This window comes from Lepisosteus oculatus, chromosome 9, assembly GCF_040954835.1.
Source record: "Lepisosteus oculatus isolate fLepOcu1 chromosome 9, fLepOcu1.hap2, whole genome shotgun sequence".
Lineage (NCBI taxonomy): Eukaryota > Metazoa > Chordata > Actinopteri > Semionotiformes > Lepisosteidae > Lepisosteus > Lepisosteus oculatus.
The window spans coordinates 7,218,695-7,244,513 of NC_090704.1; the positions used below are offsets into that span (position 1 = coordinate 7,218,695).

The 25,819-nt window shown below is 39.8% G+C and overlaps 1 protein-coding gene, 2 long non-coding RNA genes and 1 other non-coding gene across 7 annotated transcripts in view; 1 reads left to right on the plus strand and 3 right to left on the minus strand.

Moving 5' to 3' along the window:
- The window catches only part of rasal2 (RAS protein activator like 2), a 106,040-nt gene that overhangs the window by 17,626 nt on the left and 62,595 nt on the right, over nucleotides 1-25,819 (plus strand). Inside the window, exon 1 of one of the 4 annotated variants that reach the window (XM_015355852.2) lies at nucleotides 13,558-14,282. The exons of 1 other annotated variant lie outside the window; for it this stretch is intronic. In XM_015355852.2, coding sequence (XP_015211338.2) covers nucleotides 13,772-14,282 — 511 coding nt within the window. In that variant the 5' untranslated portion in view covers nucleotides 13,558-13,771. Of the gene's footprint in view, nucleotides 1-13,557; nucleotides 14,283-25,819 lie in introns of those variants that run through there. 2 more of the 4 variants (XM_015355851.2, XM_015355850.2) reach the window with 2 other exon arrangements.
- On the minus strand, nucleotides 1,854-3,193 carry LOC138241312 (uncharacterized). The gene is made up of 2 exons (XR_011190540.1): nucleotides 3,026-3,193; nucleotides 1,854-2,536 (listed from the first exon to the last, which is right to left on the minus strand). It is a non-coding gene; the product is annotated as an uncharacterized lncRNA (long non-coding RNA).
- The window catches only part of LOC107078426 (uncharacterized), a 39,995-nt gene continuing 18,535 nt past the window's right edge, over nucleotides 4,360-25,819 (minus strand). Inside the window, exon 3 of the long non-coding RNA XR_001479362.2 lies at nucleotides 4,360-4,720. This is a non-coding gene — a long non-coding RNA (uncharacterized lncRNA). The remainder of the gene's footprint in view (nucleotides 4,721-25,819) is intronic.
- LOC138241314 (small nucleolar RNA U3) lies at nucleotides 18,796-19,009 on the minus strand. Its single transcript, XR_011190541.1, has one exon. It is a non-coding gene; the product is annotated as a small nucleolar RNA U3 (small nucleolar RNA).

The following is a 25,819-nucleotide window of genomic DNA, read 5'->3' on the forward strand; positions in this document are numbered from 1 at the left end:
CTAAATTTCATAGCTTGTTTTCATGTCTGAGACCATGGCCATCTGAGGTATCTGTGGCACTGTGCCTTGAATTGTAATGACTCACAGACCAATTCAGCTGCCCTGCTGGCTCAGGTAGGGATGTGAAATATTGATGGAAAGGATAGAAAGGGTTAAAGTTCTGGAGCTACCTCAGAAGGGTCAGTCACTTTGAATCAGGCTCTTCTTGTCTGCAGGATTACTTTTTCCTGCAGATAGTAAGTTTGATCGCAGGGCAGAGACTTAACTGTCTATATTGATCTGTGTATGCTGTTGAAATTGTTCTCAGGATAGCTGTATGTGTTGCCAGACCTTTTATCCAATCAATGGCTATCAGAATTAAGCTAGCAGTCTCACTTTGTGTATTGAGCTGTGTGAATCGTTTTAATTGGCTTACCTCGTGTTGTAGGCATCATTTACTGTAAAACCCTTTTGGCCAGAAATGTAGTTGAAAGGCTTTGATTGAAACTTACAACTACCCTTTCTTAACCTTAGAAGGTTTTTTTCATTGTCCTAGCCAAATGTTATTCTAGCAGTACCGTTCATTATAAAAAAGTTTTTTTTTTTTTACCGTCAAAAATGTCAAAGGAATAATCAGCTTGTGGTAAGACATTTGTGGCCTCCAGTCATTGTTAAGTTGGGAACTGTTAATTTTTTTTTTCCCCATCTCCTTTGTTTTTAGCATCTGTTTTTTTGTGTTTTTTATATTCTGGCTGGACATAATTAGAAACTGGAGTCTTTTCACACTTCTGCAAGAGGTTGTCAAGTAGAATTGCTAGTTGCTAGGCCAAAGCAAATCTGGGGGTGAGTTTATCTCTGTCTGTCAATGGCTTTCTGAATTTTCTTATAATACTAGCTGTTTGTTTTGTGTACTATACATCAAACTACCAACAGTAAAATAGCTTGACCTTACACATCAGCTTGATTATTCTTTATTATTATCAGTAATGAAGCTGAGGTATTTATCCAAACCTATGTCTGTTTGTTCCCATTTTAACTGAAGCAATCTGGGTGAAAAAAGTAGCACAACAGCGTGACCGCAATGCCCCTTCCTCGAGGATTTGAACCTGCAGTCTTCCTCTTATAGGCCCAGAGACCTATAACCACTAACGCACTCCCAACTAAAGAATCAACCAATCTCCTGCCTCATAAAAAGGCATTGTATTGCGTGGGGCAACCTTTGAAAGTTTTTATTTTATTCATCCATTTAGCTTGTGTTTAAAATACTAATGCAAACCAGGAAGCTTTCATTTCTGGTATAATGAAGGGCATGGCACTTGCAATGGAATACAAACCAGTATGTTATTCATGGGGTAATTACAAATTTTTCCTGCTAAAAGCCTGAAGCACTGCAGTGCATATGGTCAAGCTAATCTCTAGGAGAGGAAAGTGATAGCCTCATTAATGCTCAATGCAGGTAGTGTTGAATCCTAATTTAGCATTTTCATCTTGAGCATCATTTCAGTGAGTGAGAGAGAGAGAGAACAGTGTACCAGAAGGTATTATCCAGTTGACGCTTTGTGTTTAATGTTCACAGCTGCTTTGAGTCATTACTACTTAAATTTGTATCCGGGCATAAAAATCATTTTGCATTTTTCTGTGCTCCTTGTCATTCTTAGATTCATGGAAAGGGAAAGTGATGTGCAATGTAGTTGGACTGCAATTTTCCACCTGCCTGCTTTTCTTTATTGTGTATTATACTGGCCAGGCGGTCGGGAGATGGTTTTCAAAATCCAAGCTGAGGCTCTGTGATCCTGAAAAAAAGTGTATAGCTACTATGTAAAGTGAATTTTAAAGACTATTTACACTTGATTTATAATAAGACTTTGTAGAAGACTGCTCTTTTTTCATTTTAATTTTATGTACTGATGTTCGCACAGGAGAAGCTTGAAGTGCAGAAGTAAAAGACACGCAGTCTTATTTCTTATTGGTCTCAATACAGCTTTATGACTCGTGTAACCATGACCTGTCCCCTGCTGCTTTGAAACAGTGGCATCCTTTGAAAGGGCTTTGCTCAGTCATGCAGAGGTTGGCTTCTTATGTTGTTCGTTTCCTTTTCTGAAAAAGGTACTGTTGTGCTGTGTCTTTTTCTGTAGTTACTGCGACACAATATGTCTGTTTTGTTGATTGAAGAAGGATAAGAAAAGTTCAGCCTTAGCATTAATGTAACTCCTGAAACAAGTATTTTCCAGTCATTCAGACCATAGTCTTACATGAGTTGCATCAGATAAAGGTATTGCTCAATTCCTTCATATGCAGTGATTACTTCGAAGGCAAATATTGCCATGGAAGCTGGGTGTTTTTGTGTATATTTTGTGTTAGGGTGTATAGGAAATATATACACACAGTCATATGTAAGTTACAATGCGAAGGTGAATATTCTTAACCAAAATATTAATTGATTCACTTATATGGGGGTTTTGTGAAAATCTTTGGTTTCAGGTTCTTACTGTTAAATGAAGCATGTTTTCTGGTCTAAATAGATTGTAGACTTTGACCTCATGACACAGGTGTGTATCTGGTAAAAAAAAAAAAAGAATTCGAATTTGACTGTGACAACTGCTTGCCTTTGGCACTTCAGCAACATACATTACAATAAAAAACTGTCTATTTGAGAAAGTCTTTATTACTTTTTTTATCGCTTATGCATCAATAAGCTCTCGTAATATTAAACAGATGGTCCAAGTTAATAAGCTGAGTGTTTTGACCTTATGCTTCTAATTTAAAATTGATAGCTTTAGTTTAGTATTTTTAGCTATCTTCTCATGACAGCTACAGAATATTGTCCTTTTGATACACCCTGTTGTACTAAAGTCCTGTATTGCTGTTATACAGATACACACCTTCATTCATATTAGAAATAAGATACTTCCTTGGCCTGATATGTAGCAGAGGCCGACTAAAACATTTTTGATGGTTGTTTCTAAAATATGAGAGTTAAGTATTACCAGGCAAATAATACTGTAACGCATACAGCCGACATTAGAGATTGTGCGAGCCGGCTTACCAGCGCGGTGAAGTCACGGATGGGAGGTTTCCCTTTAGCTCAACTGGCTGGGTCCCTGTTGAGTGACGCCGGAGGCCCGGGTTCGAGTCCCGAGCAGTGGGGAGCCGACCTTAGGCGGCAGTGGCGAGGGCGTATACCCCCGTGAACCTCAGAGCGCTATAATACCAACCAAACAGAAACTGCAGTTATGGCAGTGTAACTGGCACTAGGGCAGTATGGCGGCATGATGGTTAGCACAGATGTCTCGCAGCTCAAATGTCCCAGATTTGATTCTTGCCAGTGGAGTCTTATGTTTGACATTTGTGTGTTTCCCCGTGGGTTTTCTGTAGTAACACAGTGTGAACACTTTCTGTCCTGGTTAACTGGTATCTCTAAATTGTCTCCTGTTTGCGTGTGAGAGCAAGTCATTGTGTTTGCCCTGTGACTGATTGGCATCTTATCTGCATTGCACCTTACCTGTTTTGGGTTTAGCTCAGTCTTACCAGGACACTGTATCGTTTCAATAAGGGGTTATTGAAATTGAATGAATGGATAGATAAACAGAACTAGAATTAGATTTATTTCAGGTTAAGGAGCAATTGGCCCTTCACCCAAAATAAAAGTAATTCTAGTTCAATTAAGTGACAATTGGCCCTTTAAGCGACTGTCTTGGAGGTTTGGAGTGCCTTTACCCTCTTGTGCTGCCTTTTTTCAAACGCAAAACTGCTTGGTGTGATAATAGTGAATGGATTTGAAAATGAAACCTGAATGAACCAGCTGCATGTGGTGGAAATAAAATTATCTGTGCGAAGAACAGCCGAGAAAGGCTTTAACCTTTGAGCCTAATGTGCAAGATAGTTTTATGGTCAACTGAACCAATGTAAATGATGGAAAACGCAGCACCGCCGAGTAGCTTGTCCTGCTCATTGCCGTTATATGAAGAGGAGATGTGCTGCTGTGTTATAAATTAGATCCCCTGAAGTGCCACATGATGGGATTAAAGGTTAAAATATTTTCAAGCAATACAAAAGCAATCTGCTGGATGAGATTGCTCTTCTAGGTGCCTTGGATATTAGTACAAAATGTCAAATGCTGCGCTTAATCTTGAGCTTTTTATCCCATCTGTCTCCAGTAATCAGGCAGACCCCTGAAGATCATAAAGATATCAGCTTTTTTTGGGGGGGGCGACACGGTGTCAGCTATCTCTAACAAAACAAGGGGTGTACAGACAAATAGCTTTGTGTATCAATTCAGTTTGTATTTAGGTTAAACATACAGGGTTAATAACTACTCTCCTCTGTGACCTGAATCCTCCTGGTGGGAAAATCATTATTCACATCATACATATCAAATCAATGTGGTTTTCCCTCATCTGCTTATACACAAAAATACATCAGGAGTTGTTTTCCATGAGTTTTGTGATAGAGCTCTCGGCTGGGTACAGTAATCTATTGTACTACAGCTGCATGTTTTATAATGGTCAGCCTCTCTGATGCCAATATCATGACAAGTGACTGAAATGTCCTTTGAGAAAAAGAGAGCCGGAATGAGCTGTGCTAATAAAAATGCTTCTGCTGGCTGAGCTTTAATAATTGGGGAGGCCCAGTAACACTGCTTTCCTCTGCTTCTGTGCATGAAGGTTTGGTTTTCTGTTTGTTTCCTGACCTTTGGGTTGTCACCGAACTGTCATTCAATCTCAAAGGCCAAAGGCTGGTCCTGAAATTAAAACAAATAAGCAGATCAGATTCTGGGAGATGTTCCCTGAGTTTGTGTTCTTGCAGAGCACTCAGAAAACCAAAACAACTTTGCATCCATGTTTTGTCACTGTTTACTGCCACTGAGATATTAGGTTTTGGGACCAGCGGTATGTTAGTAGCAGCCAGCCTGCTGGCTTTCCTTTTGAAGCTTTAAAGATTAAACAGAAGGCTCAGAGCGTTTTTGCTGCTCAAAGCCCATTTTCATGAGGTCATTAAATAGAGAATAATAGTGCGAATAACAGACCCCAGGATCTGTTAAGAAAGAACTTTGACCGGAACCTCATTCCAGTAACTACTATGGCTCACTGTAGCCGATTGCAAAGAAGAGCTAAAGAGATGTGGGGAGGTCAAACGGCCTTTCCTAGTGTTCCTTTTTAAGATTTTGCTTCACCAGGGGGTTGTTGTAAACCTCGTGGTTCTTGTGATTTATGCTCCCCAATTGTCCCATCTTGCAATAACTGTGCTGTCTGTTCTGCATTCACTGCACAGTCGGGCAGCCCTTTGCCCTCACAGCAGTGCTCAGCCCTTGGGTGACAGAACAAGCCTAGTGTGTGTTTTCAGAATGCAAATCATTGCAAACATAACATTACAGGAGTAGTTAGAATGCCGAATCGCGTTCATTTTGTCTTCTGGGCCTGATGTATTAATTAGAAACATTATATCCATTTAAATTAATTTACTTTATACATCAATTTAATGTAGAGATATTTTTTGAGGTATTGTATCAGATATCCCTTTTTATATGTAGAAATGTAAATACATGTTATTGGTATTAACTTTCTCTCTTAATATCCAGTAAGTGTAAACTGTTCTGATATCTTTAATTCTAATTCTTTCTTCAGGAAAGTACTATTACCATCTAAAGAAGTCTCTTTTAAGTTTCATCTCCACAAGTTTAAGGTTGCTGCTGGAAGCTTTGATTAAAACATCATTATAGCTCATTCTCCCTATTCTAGCAGGTTTAGAGGGTGTTGACGATACTTGTGACTCAATACGGGTACATCTGGGGAGAAAAATGTAAGAAATAGTTTATTCCCTAAAGACTCAGTAATTCAGTGTCAAGTGTTAATTTAGAAATGTGGTTGGCGATTATTTGTATATGAGAATAAATTACAAGCGCTAAGCAATGAGGACATGCAGGTTTTCTGCCTTGCTGAAGCATGAGCTACTTGGCAAAAATAAATTCCGATATTAATAACCAAGTTGAAAGGACGTTTTGTACCAGCTGCTTTTCAGTTTGAGCAGTAGCATGAGCTGATTGGAGACTGTTAAACGCTTAAAGTTATTTGCCAGGATTAGTAGCAGATTTGGTCTTATGATTGAAAGCGTTAAGCATTGCTGGGCAATTGTTCTTTCAGGTGTTTGTCTTGAATGCATACAAAATGAGATTGTGGGATATTTGATCTTTCTACGTTTATCTGTGGGTTGATCTGACAATTTACTGCATGTGTTTAATTATCTACTGCATAATTACATAAAAATAACGAATTTGCTCACTGCAAAACAAGTAGGATACAGATGAAGATAAAGACAATGCTCTTCATTCAGTTTCTCTGTAACCCCTGGAATATTAATGTTTAACAACTGTCAATTACCGTCATAAAATATTAGTTCACATAAATGAAAGAAAGGCTTTATGAGGAATAAAAGATTGCCACTTGACTGCTCATATTCTCATGTTGTACTTTATATAACTGTTTTATAGCTTCTAAGCTACTGTAGTTCTTCCTTTTTTAAACTAATTTATGTAACAAGTCACTCAGTGATGGTAAATGACCCACAAAGACTGTTTAACCTGGGGGCATACACATCAGTGGTTAACCTCCCCCTTCTTCAGTTTTTCCAAAGCATCAGCTGACATTCAGAATTGCAGCTATATTGGTGGCACGGGACTTAAATTGAATGAAATGCTTAGAAAATGGATGGATGGTGGCAAAGGACATCAGAAGACCCTGAACGATAAAGAATGTTTGTATTTTCCCAAATAGCTTAAATCAGCCAGAAAACACGTACTGTGTGCTAAATTCTGTTTCACCCCCACTTCACTAAAAATGGTTTAAACAAAGCAATTAAAATATGGTTCCTGCACATGGAATTCTTGTCTTACTGTTTGATCCTACATCACTGCATGGTTCGACGTTTCTTTAATGCATTCGCTCAACCTCTCTGCCCGAGTAAAAAAAAATCTGATGAAATAACAACCTATCCTTGTTATTTCATTACTGTCCTCATTACCGAAAGAAGAATGTATAAACATTTAAGACCTGTTGTCTCCTATTAATGCCATAGCAGTTCTGAAGGGGACGTTGACTGAAAACAGTTCTGGATTTTTGCTGAGGTTTTCATTGTGATTTTCTAGATGGCTGGTAGACTTACAGCAGTCATGAAGCTGGTTACCCCTCATGCATAGACCCCTGACCTTATTTTTTTGCCAAGGTCATTGTGTGAGGCAGGATTTTGTCCCATTAAAGGGAGAAACAACTCTGGCAGGGTGCCTACAGTGGCTCGTCTCTGCTTTTGTGTGACAGCCCTGATCCACCTCGAATTGCAAGCGCTGACTGTGTTTGAAGGCTGTCATGACATATTAAAATGCCTGCCAGTGTCATGGCAGACTTCCTCTGCAGGGAGAGTCGTCTTCTTTAAAAGAGAGAGCGCGGCACTTTGAATTTTTGTGTTTGTGAAAAAGATACAATCAATAATATCATGGTTTTATATTCCCTGAGTACATAATATTTGAAACCATAAATATTTTTGGGCAAGATAGACCCATGGCTAGACTTGTTTTTCTTGTTTTAAAAATTAAGTCTTGGTGTTTCCTTGGCCAGGAAACCGCAGAACTGATGGCCTTTTTTACTTTGCGATGTTGGGACAAGGTTTTGAATGTTCATGGACAGTGGTGAGATTCAGGCAGAGTTCAGCCTTCTTTTGTGTTCTGCAGTACAATTTTCTTAATGGGGTAAAAGTTTAAACATTTCCTTGACACTTGAATGTTCTTTGGTTCTTTGTCCGTAATGATAGCCCTCAGTCAGTTTCTTGTATGGCTCAATTCTTCATTGTAATTAACATGAAGGATATAGAAAGCTTCCAACTTTACCCTGTGCTGCATAAACATTGCAATTACTATACTGAACAGACATCCTCTAGAAAACAAAGTATGACCTACTGCAAGGCATGTTAGATGAAATTGTACACAAACAAGTACGTTTGTTCTCTTAGAATCCAGCTCCTCCAACAGGATCTGTTTCTGACGGGATCATGCAAAAGCAGTCAGTAATCACGATTACCTTGGTTGTCTCAGTTGTCTTTGTGCCAGCAGCTATAGTATATCACTCCGTAACCCACTGAAGCAAGGCAGGTGTGAGCCTGGCTGGTACCTGGATGGGAGACCTCCTGGGAAAGCTAAGGTTCCTGATGGAAGAGGTGTTAGTGGGGCAAGTAGGGGGCGCTCACCCTGAGTTCTGTGTAGGTTCTAAGTGATGGGGACACTATTCTGTAAAAAAGACATTGTCCTTCAGATAAGGCATAAAACAGAGGTCCTAACTCTCCATGATCATTAAAAATCCCAGAGCATTTCTCGAAAAAGTGTAGGGGACCTTAACCCTGGTGTCCTGACCAAATTCCCCCCTGGCCTTTACCAATCAGGACCTCCTTATAATCACCATCATTGAATTGGCTTCATCACACTGTTCTCCTCCGCACTGAAAGCTGATGTGTGGTGAGAGTACTGGTGCACTTTGGCTGCTGTCTCATCATCCAGGTGGGGGCTACACAGTGCTGGTGGTGGAGGGGAGTCCCCATTACCTGTCCAGTGATTTCAGTGGTGTGTGTATCTGTAAGTATACTATATAACTGTAAAGAATCATGATTATTCTGTGCAGCATCTGCTGTCATTGACAAAATGCATTAATAAATTAAGTAGCATATATAAGTGTGTGTGTATGAAAGAGAGAGACGGGGTCGTTGTGTCTCCCTTTCTGTCTCCGATTCTCCCGTTGTTTCCTGCAAAGCAGGTTCACAATGGCTGGGTGGGATGGGAGGAAGTGGAAAGTTCCTTTTGTCCGCCCCACCTCTCCTCCTCTTGGACAGGCTGTCGTCAGGGGGGAATGGGAGGATTTCCCCTCATACGAAAACAAGAATATAAACTACACAACCTAAAAATAAAGCAGTTATCTATTTTAGGACTACAGTGTCTGTCGCTGCCCATTTTGCTCGGATTTACCAAATAAAGCCAAAAGGTTGATGGTGTAAAATAATAAGCATTTATTTCCATACAGCTTGTAACGGTTTCTTTACTGAATAGGACACACGAGCCTTAAAAGCGAATCAATATGTAAATTAATCCTACAGGTGTACATTGAAAATCAATTCAGTACTGCTTCGTGCATCTAGGAGGTACTGTAGATGTGTATAATCTGTGTTCGTCATCGGGATTCAGAAGAACACAGTGCTGAAATTTCCGCCGGTAAATTCTATTCAGTGACCGGCTGAAATGATCGAGCAGTCGAAGATCCACGCTCGAGTTATTTTCGGTGTTTTCAGATGACTGTACCCGAAACAATTCTGCAAGTGACTTGGTTTGCAGGCTTTGTGTACTGTGTTCTTTGGAAAATAGTGATTTTTTTTTTGTTTTTAGGTGTGGGGGTGGACGCCAGTGAAACTTCTTTCCTTGACAATGGATAAGGGAAATGCCAAAGCATCACACCAGTGCAAAAGCTGCGGTTATTAAAATAAGGAGCGACGCCCCCACACACACTTCTGTTTTTCCTTAATCCCCTCCCCAGTCACTTCCATCTCATTCAGCCCATGAGTCAGTTTGTCACCCATGTTAATCCCTCCCAATCCACAGACTCCCCACACACTTTTCCAAGGTGTTGGGCAGGAGGCCGAGAAGAATGATGCCACCGGCACCAGGCACAACTGCTTTGCGCCCCCGGGCCGTACAGAGGCCTTTCTGGTGCGAGGCCAGTAACAACATCTTTCTCTTATTTTTAATCTGATTTATGATGGCAGCAAATTCTTTAAAAAAAAAACACAGCAGGCTGCTATTTTTAGAAGAGGGGGTTTATATGGCTTTTAATTGTCACCGCTGGGCCTGAAAGGAAGACGGCAAGAACTTGGTCGAAGGCATCTCCCTGTCATCTGCGCCACATGCCAAAAAAGGAGAGAGTATTGTAAATTATGAAGCAGTTGGTAAAACCGCTATAGGGATGTGTTAAAGGTAGATTACTGGTAGGATCAGATAATCCCCAGTGTTCGTAGCCAGCAACTTTCCAGAGAACTAGCGGTTTTGAATTTCCTTGTTAGACGTCACTTCTCAGAAGCATGATGTTTCTGAGTCAGTGGTGTTTCTTTTCTCGTTTGTCCAATTTAGCCGTCAGTATTTGGCTTGCTGTCTGCGGGAGCCACCTGTAACTCCAAGCAAAAACTCTCCCAGTCAGTCCCTTAAAAAAAAACTTATTGTTCTGAAGCTCTTTTAATAATCACTGTTTTACTTTACTAGCAATTGAAGATCTTTTTTTTTGGTGTTCTGGCAAGCTGTTTTTTAGCTGACGTCAATGTGATGAGAGCCATCTTCCTGATATCCCTTTGCTCTTTGCTAACTTCCATTGGTGTCATTTGGAATATAGTTCCACCATCCACACGTGTTTACTCCATGCTGTGGAAGAAGTTTAAAGTGTTTCTTTAAAGTTTGCCTAGAGTTTTATATAGACTTTTTCTGCTTTTGAAGCTGAATGAATCAGTGCATAAGTGAATCACTGAATGAAACATACATAAGTTTCACAGTTCTTTCTTTTTCAAAGCTATGCTGTCTAAGTTATTTGGAGTTTCTTGTTGCCCCTGTGTGTTTTGTGTACCCTGCCTTGGACTGACATCCTGCATCCTGACCTGTGCCTCCAGGATAGGTTCTGCATTGCCACATCCCTGAACAGAATTAAACTGCTTTTTGATAAGGAATGGATTTGGTATTTGGGATGTTTTTTTAATTGTACACATTTAGGTACAATAATTTTTGCGTAAAAACAGCTGAGTTCTCTCCCTTAAGAGTTGTAAAAAAATCGAATGCAAGCCTTTTTCAAATTTGTGAGAAAAACATCACTAGAGTAAAACTTTTTGTGTTGTTTCTGCGAGTTGTTTAAGTTGGTTAACCAGACTGTAAGAAAACTGGCACGTCGCCATTCTGGAATAGTTGGATTTAATTATTTTATTTTTTTACGTCAGTGGGTAGTCTAAGAAAATTATATATGCTTCCATCTGTCACATGTAATTGTGGTGAAATAGGCACAGTTTTCTTTTATTTTAAGTGCCTTTTCTCTGTCTTCTTTTGGCAAAGAAATGGTCATTTGAAGACGTGGTGTTTTTTTATCCTATTAGGCCGTGTAAAATCTAGATAAACAGGAAGGACTTGTGATCGCATATTGATAGTGACTGACAGCCTCATTGCAGTCCTGCAGTATTGTAAGTTTCCTGTGAAAACTACAAATAAAGCATTTGGTGCTCCATATAAATAATCTTGTTTGATTTCATGAAAAGTGTCTTGAATCTATTTCTGATTGTGTGCTTTGTTTTGTTCCCCTGCATTTCTCCAAAGTTATTTAATTGTATTTATCCAATAGCTTCAATGGCTGAGGCTCTCCATTTTTTTTGCATTAGCAATGGCTAGTGCTGAGTCCAGTTGGTTTAAGAGCTGTTCTTTGCAAGTTCATTTCAGGTAGCTCAAGTTTTGTTTGGTATGTTAGAGACACTGAAGTGTTGTAGACTAATAAGCAATGATAAGGAGATCAGATGGGCCGTTAATGTCTCCAAAATAAGTCTCCTGTCCCCGACAGCTAATGAAAAAGGCCTGGTAAAAAGCTATTTAAGTTGTGTAATTTCTCTTGAAGAGTAATGCTTTATGAAGTAATTCAGGGCCAGATAATTAGAGCTGGAGTATAGCACTGTAATGGGTGATCATCGGTATCATTGCCTGTCCTTGGTTTGTGTTTGAATTTTAAAAGCATTTTAAATAATTTAAGTTGGCACGGTCATATTGAAGAGAGGTGCCACGTCTTACCCACAGATGTCTAGTTTCATTGGTTTATCAAAACCAAATATCGAAAGCCACTACAATCTTATGATCTGATAAACCCGTTCTGACTGCCGATGTGGTACAGTGCATCCAGGGGTTGAATTTCACTTAAATGACACTTTTGCATTAATAGGAGTAGTCTGCTTCATCAGTTAATATTGCACTTCTCTGAAGTGGAAGCACACTCATCTGCTGATTTGTTTATAAGACCAAGTGTTTTAATTTGCCATTCATTAACAATCACTCTCAATCATTTAAAAAAAACTTCATTATTATCCTCTTATCCTTAAAAGCAGATAATGTACAATACATAAGTAGGAAAATGAGGCTTCAAAAGGCTAAATCACGTTACTGTATTTGTAGAGGAGCCATTGTTGGATGTCTAAACATGTTGGATGGCCTGTCTGCACACTATGCTAAACACCGCCCACAGATGAAGCCAGGTAATATGCTTGGTACTTCACTCAGTGCAAATGAACAGGGGAAACAGATGAAGGAACAAAAATAATTGCCACAACCATCTTCAGAGACTGAGTTAGGTTAAACTGTTGCGCAATGCGAATTTACAAGAAATGTTCTACTCTAAAAAAGAAGTGGTATGTGAAACTTCTTAATTTGAGTTAAAAATAGTACTCGGTTCGTTAATCTTTGTTGCAGTATCCATTACAGCTCTATTGTGAGATGGACACTATTGTGAGATAGCGATTACATTTAAATGTTTACTGTTATTAGTTCTGATTGGAGTTACTTTCCGTATTCTTGTGTTTTATTTTAGTACAGTACATCAATGTGACTAATTCAATAAGACAGGGTGACCTGGCATTCAAATATGATTTTTTCCTCTGTTTGAATCTGAAAACTCTTTGTGTAACTTATAGTGATCTGCATGGTTTGATGGAAAAAAGTAAAGATCCCACAAAAAAAAGAAAAGCTTGGGGTTCTGCAGTATAGTGTAGCATGTTATTAAGAGCCTCGTCATATGCACTTAATAGATTAAATTCACATTGAAGAATATTATTACCAGTGTTCTGTATGCATGGAATTTCATCCAAGACACCACAAATGGAAATTCCTTTGCAGCCTAGTCTCCTCACTCTTAATTATACATACACATTGCATTATTTCAAAATCTCTTTTCCACAGCTGAAAATGAGGAAGTGACCAGTTTATTAAACAGATAGATATGAACTATTAGTCAATCTGGAGTTTTACATATAGAATATCAATGATATAAGCAGTACATATTGACTTGTCGTCAGGAGGTGTTGGTGTAACTTGTTTCTTTCTGCTGAGTGCTACCAAAAAAAACTAATTTCTATATAATTAAGGACACAACTCTGACCCAACCAGCGTTTTCCAGTACCCTCATAAGGTTTACACTTTTGTGATAAACAATCATCTTGGCTTATTTGTAAAAGTCTTTTGATTTTGTGAAAAGGAAAGACATTCTGAAGCATGTTGAAGCATTCTCAGTAAGTGTGTGTTGATAAGAGAGTGACACCAGTGAAGTGGTAGCGTTGTTTTATTTTTAATCACCGTTTTTGATACGGAAAACCACAACCTATGGCCTCAATGAAGACCAGCCCCCTGATTCGCCCTCTGTAAGCCTTACTGTTGCTACTCTGAGATGCTGTTCCTTACAGGAAGTTGGGTTTTGAGTGTAACGTCGGCCTACGAGCAGGAAGCCGCGACTGATGTCTCAACTGGGGACTTCTTCATAATTTTACAGCAACAAAGAAATGAGACAAACTGCTGTGTTTATGTGAGATGAATAGCTTTCTACCTTACAGAAAAAGAAGGTGAAATCTTACTTCTTCTAAGCAATAATTCTGCTTGTCATTGAAAAATCTCAAAGCATTTATTTTCTTTCTGTTGTCATGTGGAAAATGGATATCATTTGAACCTTATGGAAACTTTTCTCTTGAGGATTCATTGGCGTTGAAAATGAGTGTGGAGAAGACAGGTAGGGAATACCGGCGTTCTGTTTCGGATCCAGTCCAGAACCTGCATCATCCACCTTGTTTAAATGGCTACCTTTGGCACACAAGTAGCAGGCCGAGGCTGTGGCATCAAGCTCAGCCTGCACCTGAGAAGCCCATTGAAGGATATAAGTGGAAAACTCGCACCAGACTGAACCTTAGGACAATCAAGCGAGGCAGTTCTGAGGACAACAGCTCCTTCGAGTTCGAGGCTTCCAAAGTGGAGAAGGACCAGCACAAATTTTTAAGCACCGGGTCTTTGTCGGGGAGACCACACAACCCGACCAGAGCGATTCCCTTTCACAGGTCGGTGTCGGAGCCCGGAACACCTCATGTTATTGAGAAGCCAGCTTTACGGCAGGTGAACTCGGATGTTGAGCAGAGAAGGTATTTCCTGCAGGATTTTTTTTCCACGGTGTCGCGGCGGATGTCCAGGATTTTGAGGCACAAGGAGAACCAGGAGAATGTGATGAATGGTAGGAGTGATCTGTTAAGATTGTTTTTTAACACACATTCAAAGCTGCATTAAGTCAGGCAAAGTGACGTCTATACCAGCTTATAATATGGTTAATAGGGGGAAGAAATGGAAAGCATTGTGTACTTCTGAACAGCACTTGTGGCACGGGTGTTTCATTTCAATTGAATATGCAGTTAGTCTGGGTCTGTGAACACAGCACATGACCACAAGAACCCTGGCTTGTCTCTAAAGTAGGTCATGAACATGCAATTTTAAAATAAAGAGACAAACTTGAGTAAAGGGGTCAAATGGATGGAATTTTAAAGCAAAATACTTTATTAAGTCCAAATCCAGTGTCTTTTCTACTTCTGAAGTCAATGGAAAATTATCTACCATCTTCTTACACAAATTTTTAGCACTTTGACGCAGCATCATATTAAGAAAAGTTTATATAGAAGAGGAGCTAGCTTTGTTTTCAGTTTTAAAATGGTTGAGAGTAATAAAATGCTGCCTACCCTCTGATAAAGAACTGTAAAGAATGTCCTGAAACACTGCTTGTTAACCAGAAAGCAGGTAAAGTAAAGTGAGCATATTGCTGTAAGGATTAAGAAGGGAAATCGTTACTAACCACAATACCAAATCTGAAACAGACAGTGTTCACAAAATGAAATTAGTCCTTTTCTAGAGGGAGCACAGCAGGTGTTGCCTTCTCTAATATGGGTGTCAGCTCAAAAACATAAAGAAGTAAAGACTATTGAAAATTTCGTAAAATGTTAGATTCAGAGGTATTTTTCCCTGACGCTGTGGTGTTTTGGCAATCCTGTATTCAATCTTTTAAACTGGTGAAGAAATATATTACTCAGGGCTGGCTGTCCATCCAGGATTTATCTACGTTCTGTGCTTACAAGAGTTATGGAGTGCAAAGCAATTTGCTTTGACACACTGCGATTACCAAGCAAGCTCAATGAGCTGAAAAGTCTCCTCTCGTTTGTAATGTTTGTTCTTGAATTTTCAGTTTCCCCATAGTGGAAGTCCCCCAGTGTTGGTGGTAATTTCAATTCAGCTTTAAGGCGAAGCAGCATCAGATATACAGGGGGCGAGGGATAAGCATGGAATTGATCCAGACCTAGACTGAACAGTATTCTTCTGCCTTCGAGCTTCCCTCATATGCTGTACTACGCTGAGATAAAGCTTGCATTGGGATTTTTGAAGTGGTGAGAAGAATATCCAGGACAACCTACGATGCTCTCAAGTCAGAAAGCTTTGTCGAAAGCCAATTTTTCTTAAGCAACATAACTTCCTTAGTCATAAGTGCATTAATCAACCCTGAAAACCTGGCAGATGCAACTCAATTTCTTTATTTACCATGTATCTGAGGCTCCTTCAGTACCACTGCCTAAGAGGGCACCATTACAGTATCACCCAGCTTGGATATGGAATTTTTTTCCTTCGCCCTTTGGATCACTGGGACCAATTCCATAGTCTGTAGCTTAAATATTTACCTAATAACCAACATTGCACATTAGGAGAAAACTGTTTTGTGGGCTTACAATGTTTAATTTTGTGTCATCTCATGGTGGTGATTTCCATTTTTGAGTATGGACCCTAAATCTACTTATCTGTGTTGAGAGGCTGTCAGGGACTCAGGCCTCTGAAGGTGAAGACTGATGCCCAGTTGATTTTGCAGCTCTTGTTCTCTGGCTGACCCTCCTGTAAAATAATCCCCCTTCCCTCATGCATTATGAAGCCATATCTGTGTGAAAATGCTATGACTTCTTTCTAGTTGGAACCAATCACAGAGCTTTCTGATGTGCCTGCTGTTGCACTAGATTAGTTAATTGCATTTTTGAACAGAAGCGCATGTGAAATTACAGAACAATAGACACAAATTATAACAAGTGAAGAATGCTGCTTCAGACTCTGTAAAGGTGAAATTAAAATAGAAGTAAAATAATGGGTTCTGATCAGAATGGGACTGTTATATTGTACAGGTATCGCTAGGTTAAAGGTAATAAAGGCAACTATTATAAATCTTTTCTCGTTGGGCAGTTCCATTTTTCATTCCTAAAGTTAATTGGAATGATGCTTATACATGCAAATGTCATGTGAAATTCAGCGGTTGAACACTCCTTGGACTTGATGTTAAAAAGCAGGAGTTCTATCTACTGCTCGATAGAAGAGGATTAAGGCACATTGCTGTTGCATCCTGTTACTTAAGAGAGTCCTATAGAGGTGACAGCAGTATTGCCACCTTCTGATCCCTGTTCAGAAGCTAGGCCTGGTCTGTCCTTGGACGGTAGACCTCTAACCTGTATCACCCTGCAACTCTCAACTGGCAGCCCACTGAAGCTCAGCAGGTGTGAGCCTGGCCAGTACCTGGGTGGGAGATCTCCTGGGAAGGCTAAGGTTACTGCTGGAAGAGGTGTTAGTGGGACCAGTAAGCAATGCTCACCCTGTGGCCTATGTGGGTCCTAATGCCCCAGTATAGTGACAGGGGCACTAAACAGTAAAAACAAAAAGGCGCTGTCCTTTGGATGAGATGTACAACTGAGGTCTTGACACTCTGTGGTACTTAATAATCCCAGTAGCTGTTCTTGAAAAGAAGTAGGGGTATTAACCTCCGTTGTCCTGGCCAAATTCACACAGGCCTTCACCAGTCAAGGCCTCCTAATAATCACTCTATTCTCCTCCCTGCTATCAGATGTGTGGTGAGTGTGGAGGAGAGTGGAATAGTGGAGTCCAGTGTCCTGTGGTGGATGATGTAGATCCCATTCAACACGTGAAGCAGTTTGGAATTCCTGGGAATGAAGTGTTCTATACTAGAGCAAGGAATTTGTTATTAATGTGCAGAGGCCAAAGCACGTGACAAGCAAATCCCCAGTATTGCGACTTCTTTCTCATACTGCAAGAAGGCACATTGCAAAGGCCCAGAAAAGTAGCTCATTCAAGTATGTGGTGTTTATCTAGGATTATGAGGTTGTGTTTGCAAAGCTGCACTTAAATCCTAAAGATGATGAAAGGGAAAATAGTGCCGGATGTACACAGATGGGGAAAATGGGCCAGAGTGGAACAAAACCAACAGCAAAATACTCAGAGGAGTGGAAATAAGTTCTGGTGATACAAAACGTTTACTAGAAGTCTGGAAATATTTTTAGCTGTTCTCCTAGTCTGGCACTTAACAAAAGCTAAAGTTAGACGGTTTTGCTTTTGTACGTTTGCAGACATGGCAAAATTGTTTTGTGAATTAAACTTGTGTGAAAAGCTGACAGAAACAGTATACAGCATTTAATTTCAACACCTCCTATGTCGACACGCTGTGTGAGGGCTGACTCATACTGTTTGCTTTATGCCCTCATGTTTCAATTCAAATTTGATTTCTTTTCAGTGTAAGCACTGTGGAGCAGGGGGTGTTTGAGATGGCAATTTGGAATTCACCAGTTTAAAATGAAAATGTATTAAGTTTGCAAACCCACATTGCTGAGAGGCAGAACTGGCTATGGCATTTTGGAAGTTTTCTCACAGGAAATTGGAGGATATTCTGTAGTATTGAATGTGCATGTACTTGAAAATATTTTTTTCTTAAATGAGTTTTGTCACGTAAAATTAATTAAATCATATCTTATTTCTCTGTTTAAACAAATCAAATTCAAAGAAAATCTTTTTGCTTTTGTTAGTAGTAGAACTGATGATATAGAAGAGAAAAACTTCTGAGTAATGTGGTATTTGTTTACACATTTGTATTTTGAACTAGTTTTTAGAGAGTTTAATGAAAACATAAAAAAACTTCATTTATAGTGAAATGAAAACATGAAAGAAATATTTTGTCAGTGTAATATTGTTCTTTTTACATTGTAGTTGGCATTATTTACTCAGTTTTTTGTATATAAAACTCCTTGATGACTCTTGAATGGTGATTCAAAACATGTGAAAGACGTTTAACCACATTCCTCTCAATATGAATATTTCATTTTTGCTCTATTTGGTGTCAAGTGTGTCTGCTTTATTTCCTAGTTTAGACCATTGAAATGATGAAGGTCTGTGCACTAGTATGCTTAATTCCTGAAGCATGTACCAAAAGGTTACACTGCTGAGGTTGTTGTGAAGTTGTGAAATGAACTAATTTGTATTTTAAATGTTTGAGAGCTAGTGCACATGCATAAATGTAGCTCAAAGGAAAATTCCTTTCAGAATGAGCTGTTAACTTGATTGCAGAAGTTTGCCTACAGGTTGACAAAGCATTCGCTGATCAGTTTATAGGAACCAGCTAGGTAAAAGGGAGCAAGTTCTGAACTGCAACTTGCACACATGCTGAGCAAATTCAGTAGATCCCTTTTGTAGGCAAATATAAATGCAAATGGACATGCTGTGTGTGCGACACGAAGAAGCTTATAATGACGCAGGCAGTTAAATTAACCTTTCACTTGCTGGGCTGTTCTCTTCAAAGTAAACCTCATGCCTGTCACCGTGATATTATAAGATCACTTTATTGGCCATATAGAATTTCTCGTATTGGGAATTTGTCAGGAGGGCCGCCCTCTCAGAATGCGTCTCCCTCCTGCTCAGCCTGCGAGAGAGAGGAGCAGTCATCAGTGGTTGGGAGCAGCTGCCGTGAAGCAACACCCCTGACCTGCTTCGTGCTCAGGAGGAGACACTATGGATTCTCCTCGTGGCTGAATAGACCAAACGCTTTCGAAACGCATTTCTCATGTCACAAACTATAGAAGTGATCCTTGAACGTATAGTCTAGTTCTTTTAAAGTGGATGTCCCTTTTTGAAAGCACAGGTGAACGGTGTTCTAGGAATGGTCAGCAGATTTCACCGTCACCACTTGATCATCAAGTTTAATTTTTGTTTCTTCTTGAACGAATCGGTTGAATCTCAGGCATCCTGAGAAGGCTTCATGTTTCAGATATTTAAGATGAATACCATCTTAAATGTTATTTTAGTGTGAAGAGAGTTTGTTAGTCTGATTTTATATATAAGAATGGTTATCTCCTATCAGAACTGTGAATACAGATTTAAAAACAATACAGGGATACAAAACCGGGTTAGAAAAGCTGATACCTTAATATAACAATATGACAGCGCTGTCATACAAATATGATTGGCCCCAAAGCACCTGTGTGCTTTTCAGCCAGGCTCTTGCTAACAGTAGTGAGCTAATGAGAGCTTTTCAGGTACTTCTATGTGTGGAGAAAAATGACTCCAATTCCCTCTGAAATCTTAAGAGATATTTGCCATTTGCCTGCTGCTACTGTACTTCATTCAAACGTCATTAAATCTGCTGTACAAGACAGCTGGCAAGTGGACATTTGAAGTGCTTCTCACAACTTGGCAACTTATAAGAAGTAACTGCGTGTTGCCATGAATCTCAAATTGAGATGGAAAGTAGCTCTGTAAATTGTTAGCTAGCCTGCTTGGAAGGAGGGCGATCGATTAACCAATGGAAGGTTTTGTGCTACTAAGTACTAGTGGGTCTGTGAAGAAAATAAATGATGTTTTTAGGCCAAGGAGTTTTGTCTTTGCTGTAGGGTGTGTTCAGTGCCGGTGACCTCAAATTTTAGACAGGGGTAGTGTCATATAGTCTCATGTCTTGAAGCTGATCTTCCTCTGAACAGCAATGTTGCCTTTCTTATCTTCGATGTCAGCCCCTCCTATCATTGTGAAGGGCGAAGACGTGTTACAGACCCAAGAGCGTCACCATCGGGGAGGTAGTGACCCGGCACGCTCCGGGGCTGGGCTGGTCGGGTTGCACTGATTGTATCAATGGTGCGTCCGCTGAGAACCGGAACCAGTGCAGAGTCCCAGGGGTGGGCCAGGACGTGAGGCAGGCAGAGGGGTTGTCCAAAGGGTGGAGAGCGGGCCGGCAGGCAGGTGAGGACGGGAAGGACCGCCGGCCAGGACCACTCTCTCTGGAGAACTCCAAAGCGCAGGACTGAGCTGCCAGACCTCCGGCCAGCAACAGCACCACATGAGAACCGGGCGTCCCACACGGCAGCACACACCAAGGGGAACTGCAGTACCATGCCCACTGCAGGACGTGCCGGGGAAACTGGGATGCAGTCCCCCATAGAGTCTGTGTGGGAGCCAGGAAGCAGGCACGCCACAGGATAACTCCAGGCAGGCAGGGAAATGGGCGCCTGCAGGGTTTTTTGCACACAGGGAACAAAAAGAAAGCAGGGAAAAAAGAAACCAGACTCCGCTGGGAAACGCTGCCCGAGTGGTCCGTGAGTGCAGGGCAGAAACAACACGGGTGCAAGTGACCCATGCCGGACTACAGAGGAGAAACTAAGCAGGGCTTAAGTAACCTGGAGTACATGATGCACTGTGACTTCTTCACTACTGCCAGGTGCTCCGAGCACCTTGTCTCCCTGGCAACAGGTGCAAAACAGGCAGGAGAGAGGAGGCAAGGCCTGTGGCCACAACAGCTGTAACATGCCCTGCCACTTCCCTGCTGAGCGTTCCTCACGCAGGGAAATTACATTTGTTTAGACCAGTGCAGGCCAGATACGATACTATCTGTGGGTATTCTTATTTTCTTTCTGGTATGGAACAAATGTGTTAAGAATGACAGCAGTGTATATTTATAATCCCTGCTGGGAAGCTGTGTTAATTGCCCATTTATCTGACACTGTATTGGCTAAAACTGTGCATATATGTAGCATATTTAATCAATTCTAGTATTAAAATCAGTGCATTGGGGAAACTGTTGGGTTAAATCAAAGTAGACCTTATGGGTTAAATGACCATTTGATGTAGCATTAACGTGAGTAAAGTCGCCTCAAAGACAGAATCCCACCTTAAAGATGGGCTTTTTTTTGTAACTATAAGATTTTGGAAGTCACACATCTTTCTTTGAGAAAGAAATGAAGGACAAAGGCCCCTCGTACAATGTCCAAAAGCACATTCCTGGAGTAAGACCCCATCCTGACAGAACGACAGAAAACTCTTGGTCTCGGGGGTCTCAAAATGCTGTTGTCACAGAGCTGTGCAGCTTCAGTTTGCATTTCCTACTCACAATGAAACAGAATCTCCCCGTGATGGCAGCGTGTACAGTAAGCTTTTTAAAGATCCCTGGAAGCAAATGAGTCACGAAGGTTAAAAGCCCCAATCTGCTGACTGCAGCTTTGTAAAATATTTAACAATGTCAATTCATATTCTTGAGCAATGTCACAAGCTGCCTTACCATTTTCCTCATCTGCAGTCTTAAAAGGCCTCCTGCATTTGAATTATTTTTGAGTAAAATCAAATTTATTCTGCAACAATACTTGAGAAAGGTAGGCATTTATTTTCTTTCTTATATGGAACAAATGTGTTAAAAATCAAGCCGTGCCAATTACCTATTTATCTGACTCTGTTTTGGTTAAAACTGTGCATATATTTAGCACATTTTTCAAACTGTAGTAACTGTTAAAACCAGTGCATTGGGGAAACTCTGTTGGGTTAAATCAAAGTAGGCCTTATGGGTTAAATGACCATGTGCTGTAACATTAGCATCAGGAAAGTTACAGAACATCATTAGGGCAAAAAACTCGATGTTATTTGTATGTGGTGGCTGAGAACCTCCATGCTCAGAGAAGCTATATAAAGGACATTTATGTAACGTTTATCATGAGGCTTCTCTGGCCAAAAATTCTTAGTGTACCTTCCTACTGAAGATTCAGGCAAATACGATCCAGAACCATTATTCTCAAATCTTGTTGGACGTTTTTTATTTGCTTGATTCCATTAGTTGTATAACAGAAAGCAGTGGATGTCAGCACCAGTAACAGGTTGTGGCTCTTGCTTAATGCGTTTTATTTACCACTTGGCTCTAGCGTTGTCTTTACTGCTGTTTTTCACTGAGAATCATCTGCAGACTGCAAGGTTATTGCTTGAAACAGGTGGGCTGGATATAAAATTGCAATGACTAAGAGTATTCTGAACATGCTAATCACCAGTTACAGCTGCTGCTTCATATTGGGTTAGGGGTGTGCTGGCTTCACATTAATAATGTACAATATGTAATAGAAGCATATGAATAGCCCATTTATTTAATGTGGAAGCTGTTCACTCTGGTATCAGTTAACTATCAGCTGTCTTCACTTAAGTAGTTTATTGAAATGTACTTGTTTGATTTTATGATTCATTTAAAAGAAGCATTGAGAGCTTCAATGACCAGATAATAGCCTCATATGTGGTAGTTGACAGTGGTAGAAGAAGGATGGTTGTACGTCCAAAACCATAAATAGCAATAGGAAGAAATTGTATCACTCCAGAAAAAATAATATCTGAATTTCCTCTTATATATACTCTAGATGATATGATGTCTGCTAGTTATTCTGTGCTTTAAGCAGTGAGTTATTTTTGCTTTTATTCTGAGAATAGTATCACTAAGCAGTAGTGTGGGGCTTTCCAGGTTTTGGTGTTTAAGATATGTCTCATTTATGTTTTGTCATTCTTCATTATTAATGAACACCTTTAGTGTTTTAGCTTAAGGATTCTTAATGATGATGGTGACCAAACCTAGTAGAAAGAAAATCCGTAAAACAGTCTCTATAGTAGATTTCTCACCGGCACTCCTAACAGTGATCACGATGAATGCTCTTGTTGACTCTCTTGAAAGTCACCTTCTGTAGTTGCTTCAGTAAGACTGATTTTTTGTTTTGTTTAAAAAAGCAAGGTTTACAAGTGCGCCGATGACATGACAGTCAGTCTGCACTATTTCAGGCCTTGGCAGACTTGTATCCTGCATGCCATTTCTAGTTTATAAGGAAAATGCTGTCATGTCAATTGAACTGTGCAGAAGGCTGACACTCCTCTGGCCTTGAGTGAACTGTTTAATTTAATTTCAGAGAAAGGCATTAGCAATGTCTTCACGGAATACAGCAAAGAAAATGGCCCCTCTTACAAAGTCACTGTGAACCTTTCCAGTAATTAACTTAAGCAGGTAATGAAATCAATTTTTAAACTTTAAAACTCGGTGTTTGTATTGCTTAAAAAAGAACTGAATGGTAGCCCTCATTTACATATCCTTTGATTTTCTTTGGATTATCAGAAAAAAGCTGCCCTTCTTACAGGCTCCAGGAAGACTGCTGTTGAGAAATGAGCAATATCTTAAATATCTTAAAGCTGCTTTTGTGTGTGAAAGACTTGCACATTCCTATCTTCTGAATCAATCAGAGAAAGATTGCAGATCAAAATGAACTGTAAATCACAGTACAAAAAAGGGAAAAAAAACATGTCTTCAGCTGTCAGGGGTTGGATTTAAAGATGTACACGGTACACCTGGATTGCTATGCTGACTGTAAGAGGAATGTCCTTATTCTCCAGTAGGAAATATCTCCCATTTATTACAATTTCTTTAACAACAGCTTAAAATAGAAAATCATACTTCAGTGAATGGTCCGAGAAGGATATTTATATTTTGTGACATATGTGAAAAAAATAGTTCTCACACCACATTACACAGTGGTTTTTGTCCCCTATACCACTAATAACTCCAGGAAATTGTGGAATGGATCAGAGAGTTGAAGAGAAATGTACTTTTGACGACTCTCCAAAGTCCTTCATTTTTAATTAAGGAATAACCTTAATTTTACCAGAATAACAGAAACCTGCAGGACATATTAAAATGCCAGAACCACACTATTTCTTTTGCTTCTTGGATTTCAGTGTTCTCTATCCACCTTTGCTCATGTACTCGAATACTCAGGACCCCTGTGCAGCTTAGTTTAGATGAACAATTAGTGCTCAGTTTCACTCTAGTGTCCCCCAACAGTGTAAACCTAATTACTGCGCATTTATTTTGCTTTGTTTATTATTGGATTAAAACACACTTTGATAAAGACAGGTCTGTAATTTAGATGAAGACCACACTTGCTAATTGCAGTAATTTCCTTTTTTCACGGCTAGTGCTACCTCCTCCTTCCCTAGATGCCTATTAAACATACTAATTTGCAAGGCTGCCAAGTTGCCAAGGCTCAGTGGAATCTTTCAAGTAATTACTGTAAGGTCTATATCATTCTTTGTCAATGGAGTACTTCTGTACTGATCTAGCTTTCAGTATGCTCAGATTCTTGTCATCTCTTCAATATATAGCTGGTAAAACTACAGGGTGACACAGACTCTGATTAATTCTTACAAAAAACATTTTCTGTCTGAATTCAGTAATCATACTGTTTTTCCTCCTCATGGTTAAGTTCATAATAAAATGGCTCTTTTTTGTATCGTTCATGATGTAGTGTTCAGTATATCTTGGACAGCATCCGTGGACATCCTTTTATTTGTTATAGTCACAAAAAATGACATTCTGGGAGCTCCCAGATGCACTTAAGTACGTTATATAAACAAAAATGTTACATGTCAGAGCATCACTACCCATGGTTGGTTTTGAGCACTATCATACCTGGAATTTCTGAAATGGATTTCTGAGCTGTTAGTCAAGAGAGATCTTTGAGAGTGAACTTTTTTCCATCTTTATTAAGATGGTGGTTCTAATAAGTACTTGACAGACATTAAAGTCTTGAATGCTTTATTTCTTGTGCTGGAACTTGGTACACATTGTACACGAAAGGGCCCAGGAGTGAAACTGACAGGAATGGAACAGACTGACTTGATTCTTAGCTCCACAGTGAGCAAATCCCCAGTGAAGAGCTACCTACCATCCTGCCGTAAGGAGCTGTAAACAGGGGAGACAACATGACATTGTCATGAAGTCAGCTGCCGAGGAGCGGTACTGTTTTCCTGTAGCCATAGAAACCCAGGCATTGTTTACTTGCGGGCCCAGGTTAGCTGTTTCGATGAGGCAATGTTATTGGTAAGTCCCATTGAAACCACACACAAAGGCTCTCTTGTTCGCTCTCAGGAGGGTCATAACGTGCCTTTCCTCGTGCACCTGGATAGGCTCTGTGGAAAGGTGGCAGCCTTAGAAAAATAGCCAGGAGATACAGAGAGATGAATCTTTGAGCTTCAAAAAGGGTCTTTTACACTGGAGCCTCTTTCTTAAAGTCGATGAGAGGGGATTTGTTTAAATTTATAATGTTTTAACATGAGCAATATAAGAATTAGTTTTATATGCTGTTGAAACAGTGTGTGTATATAGAGAAATGTATGGACATCTGTTGTGTGTACTGTATGCAGAATGTTATCCGTAGAAGTATCATTTTGGTGATATGTACTTTTCCTAAGCAACCTCTGCTGTTGTGGGTCATTTGTCAGTGACGTAAATGAAGCTGATGCAGTAAAAAAAAAAATTACACTTCCCTAAATGATGTCTGTGTCATGGTCGGAAATTCATATGTGATTGCTAAACCCTTTGTTACTTAAAACAATATGTTTCATAAAAGGATTGGACTGTTTACCACTTCTCTACTGAAGCTCAGGGGAAGCACTTTTACTAAATAATTTACAAGTTAAGATTTTTATGGCCTGGTAATCTGATTCTAAGTAAAAGAAAGATAAAATTACCATTGACCAGTCTTAAACATTATTGTGTTTTGTGTGTTTGTGTGCAGTAGAATGCTGGAGACATTTCTGGTGTCATCTGAAAGGAACTGGCTTGATCTGCATTTGTTC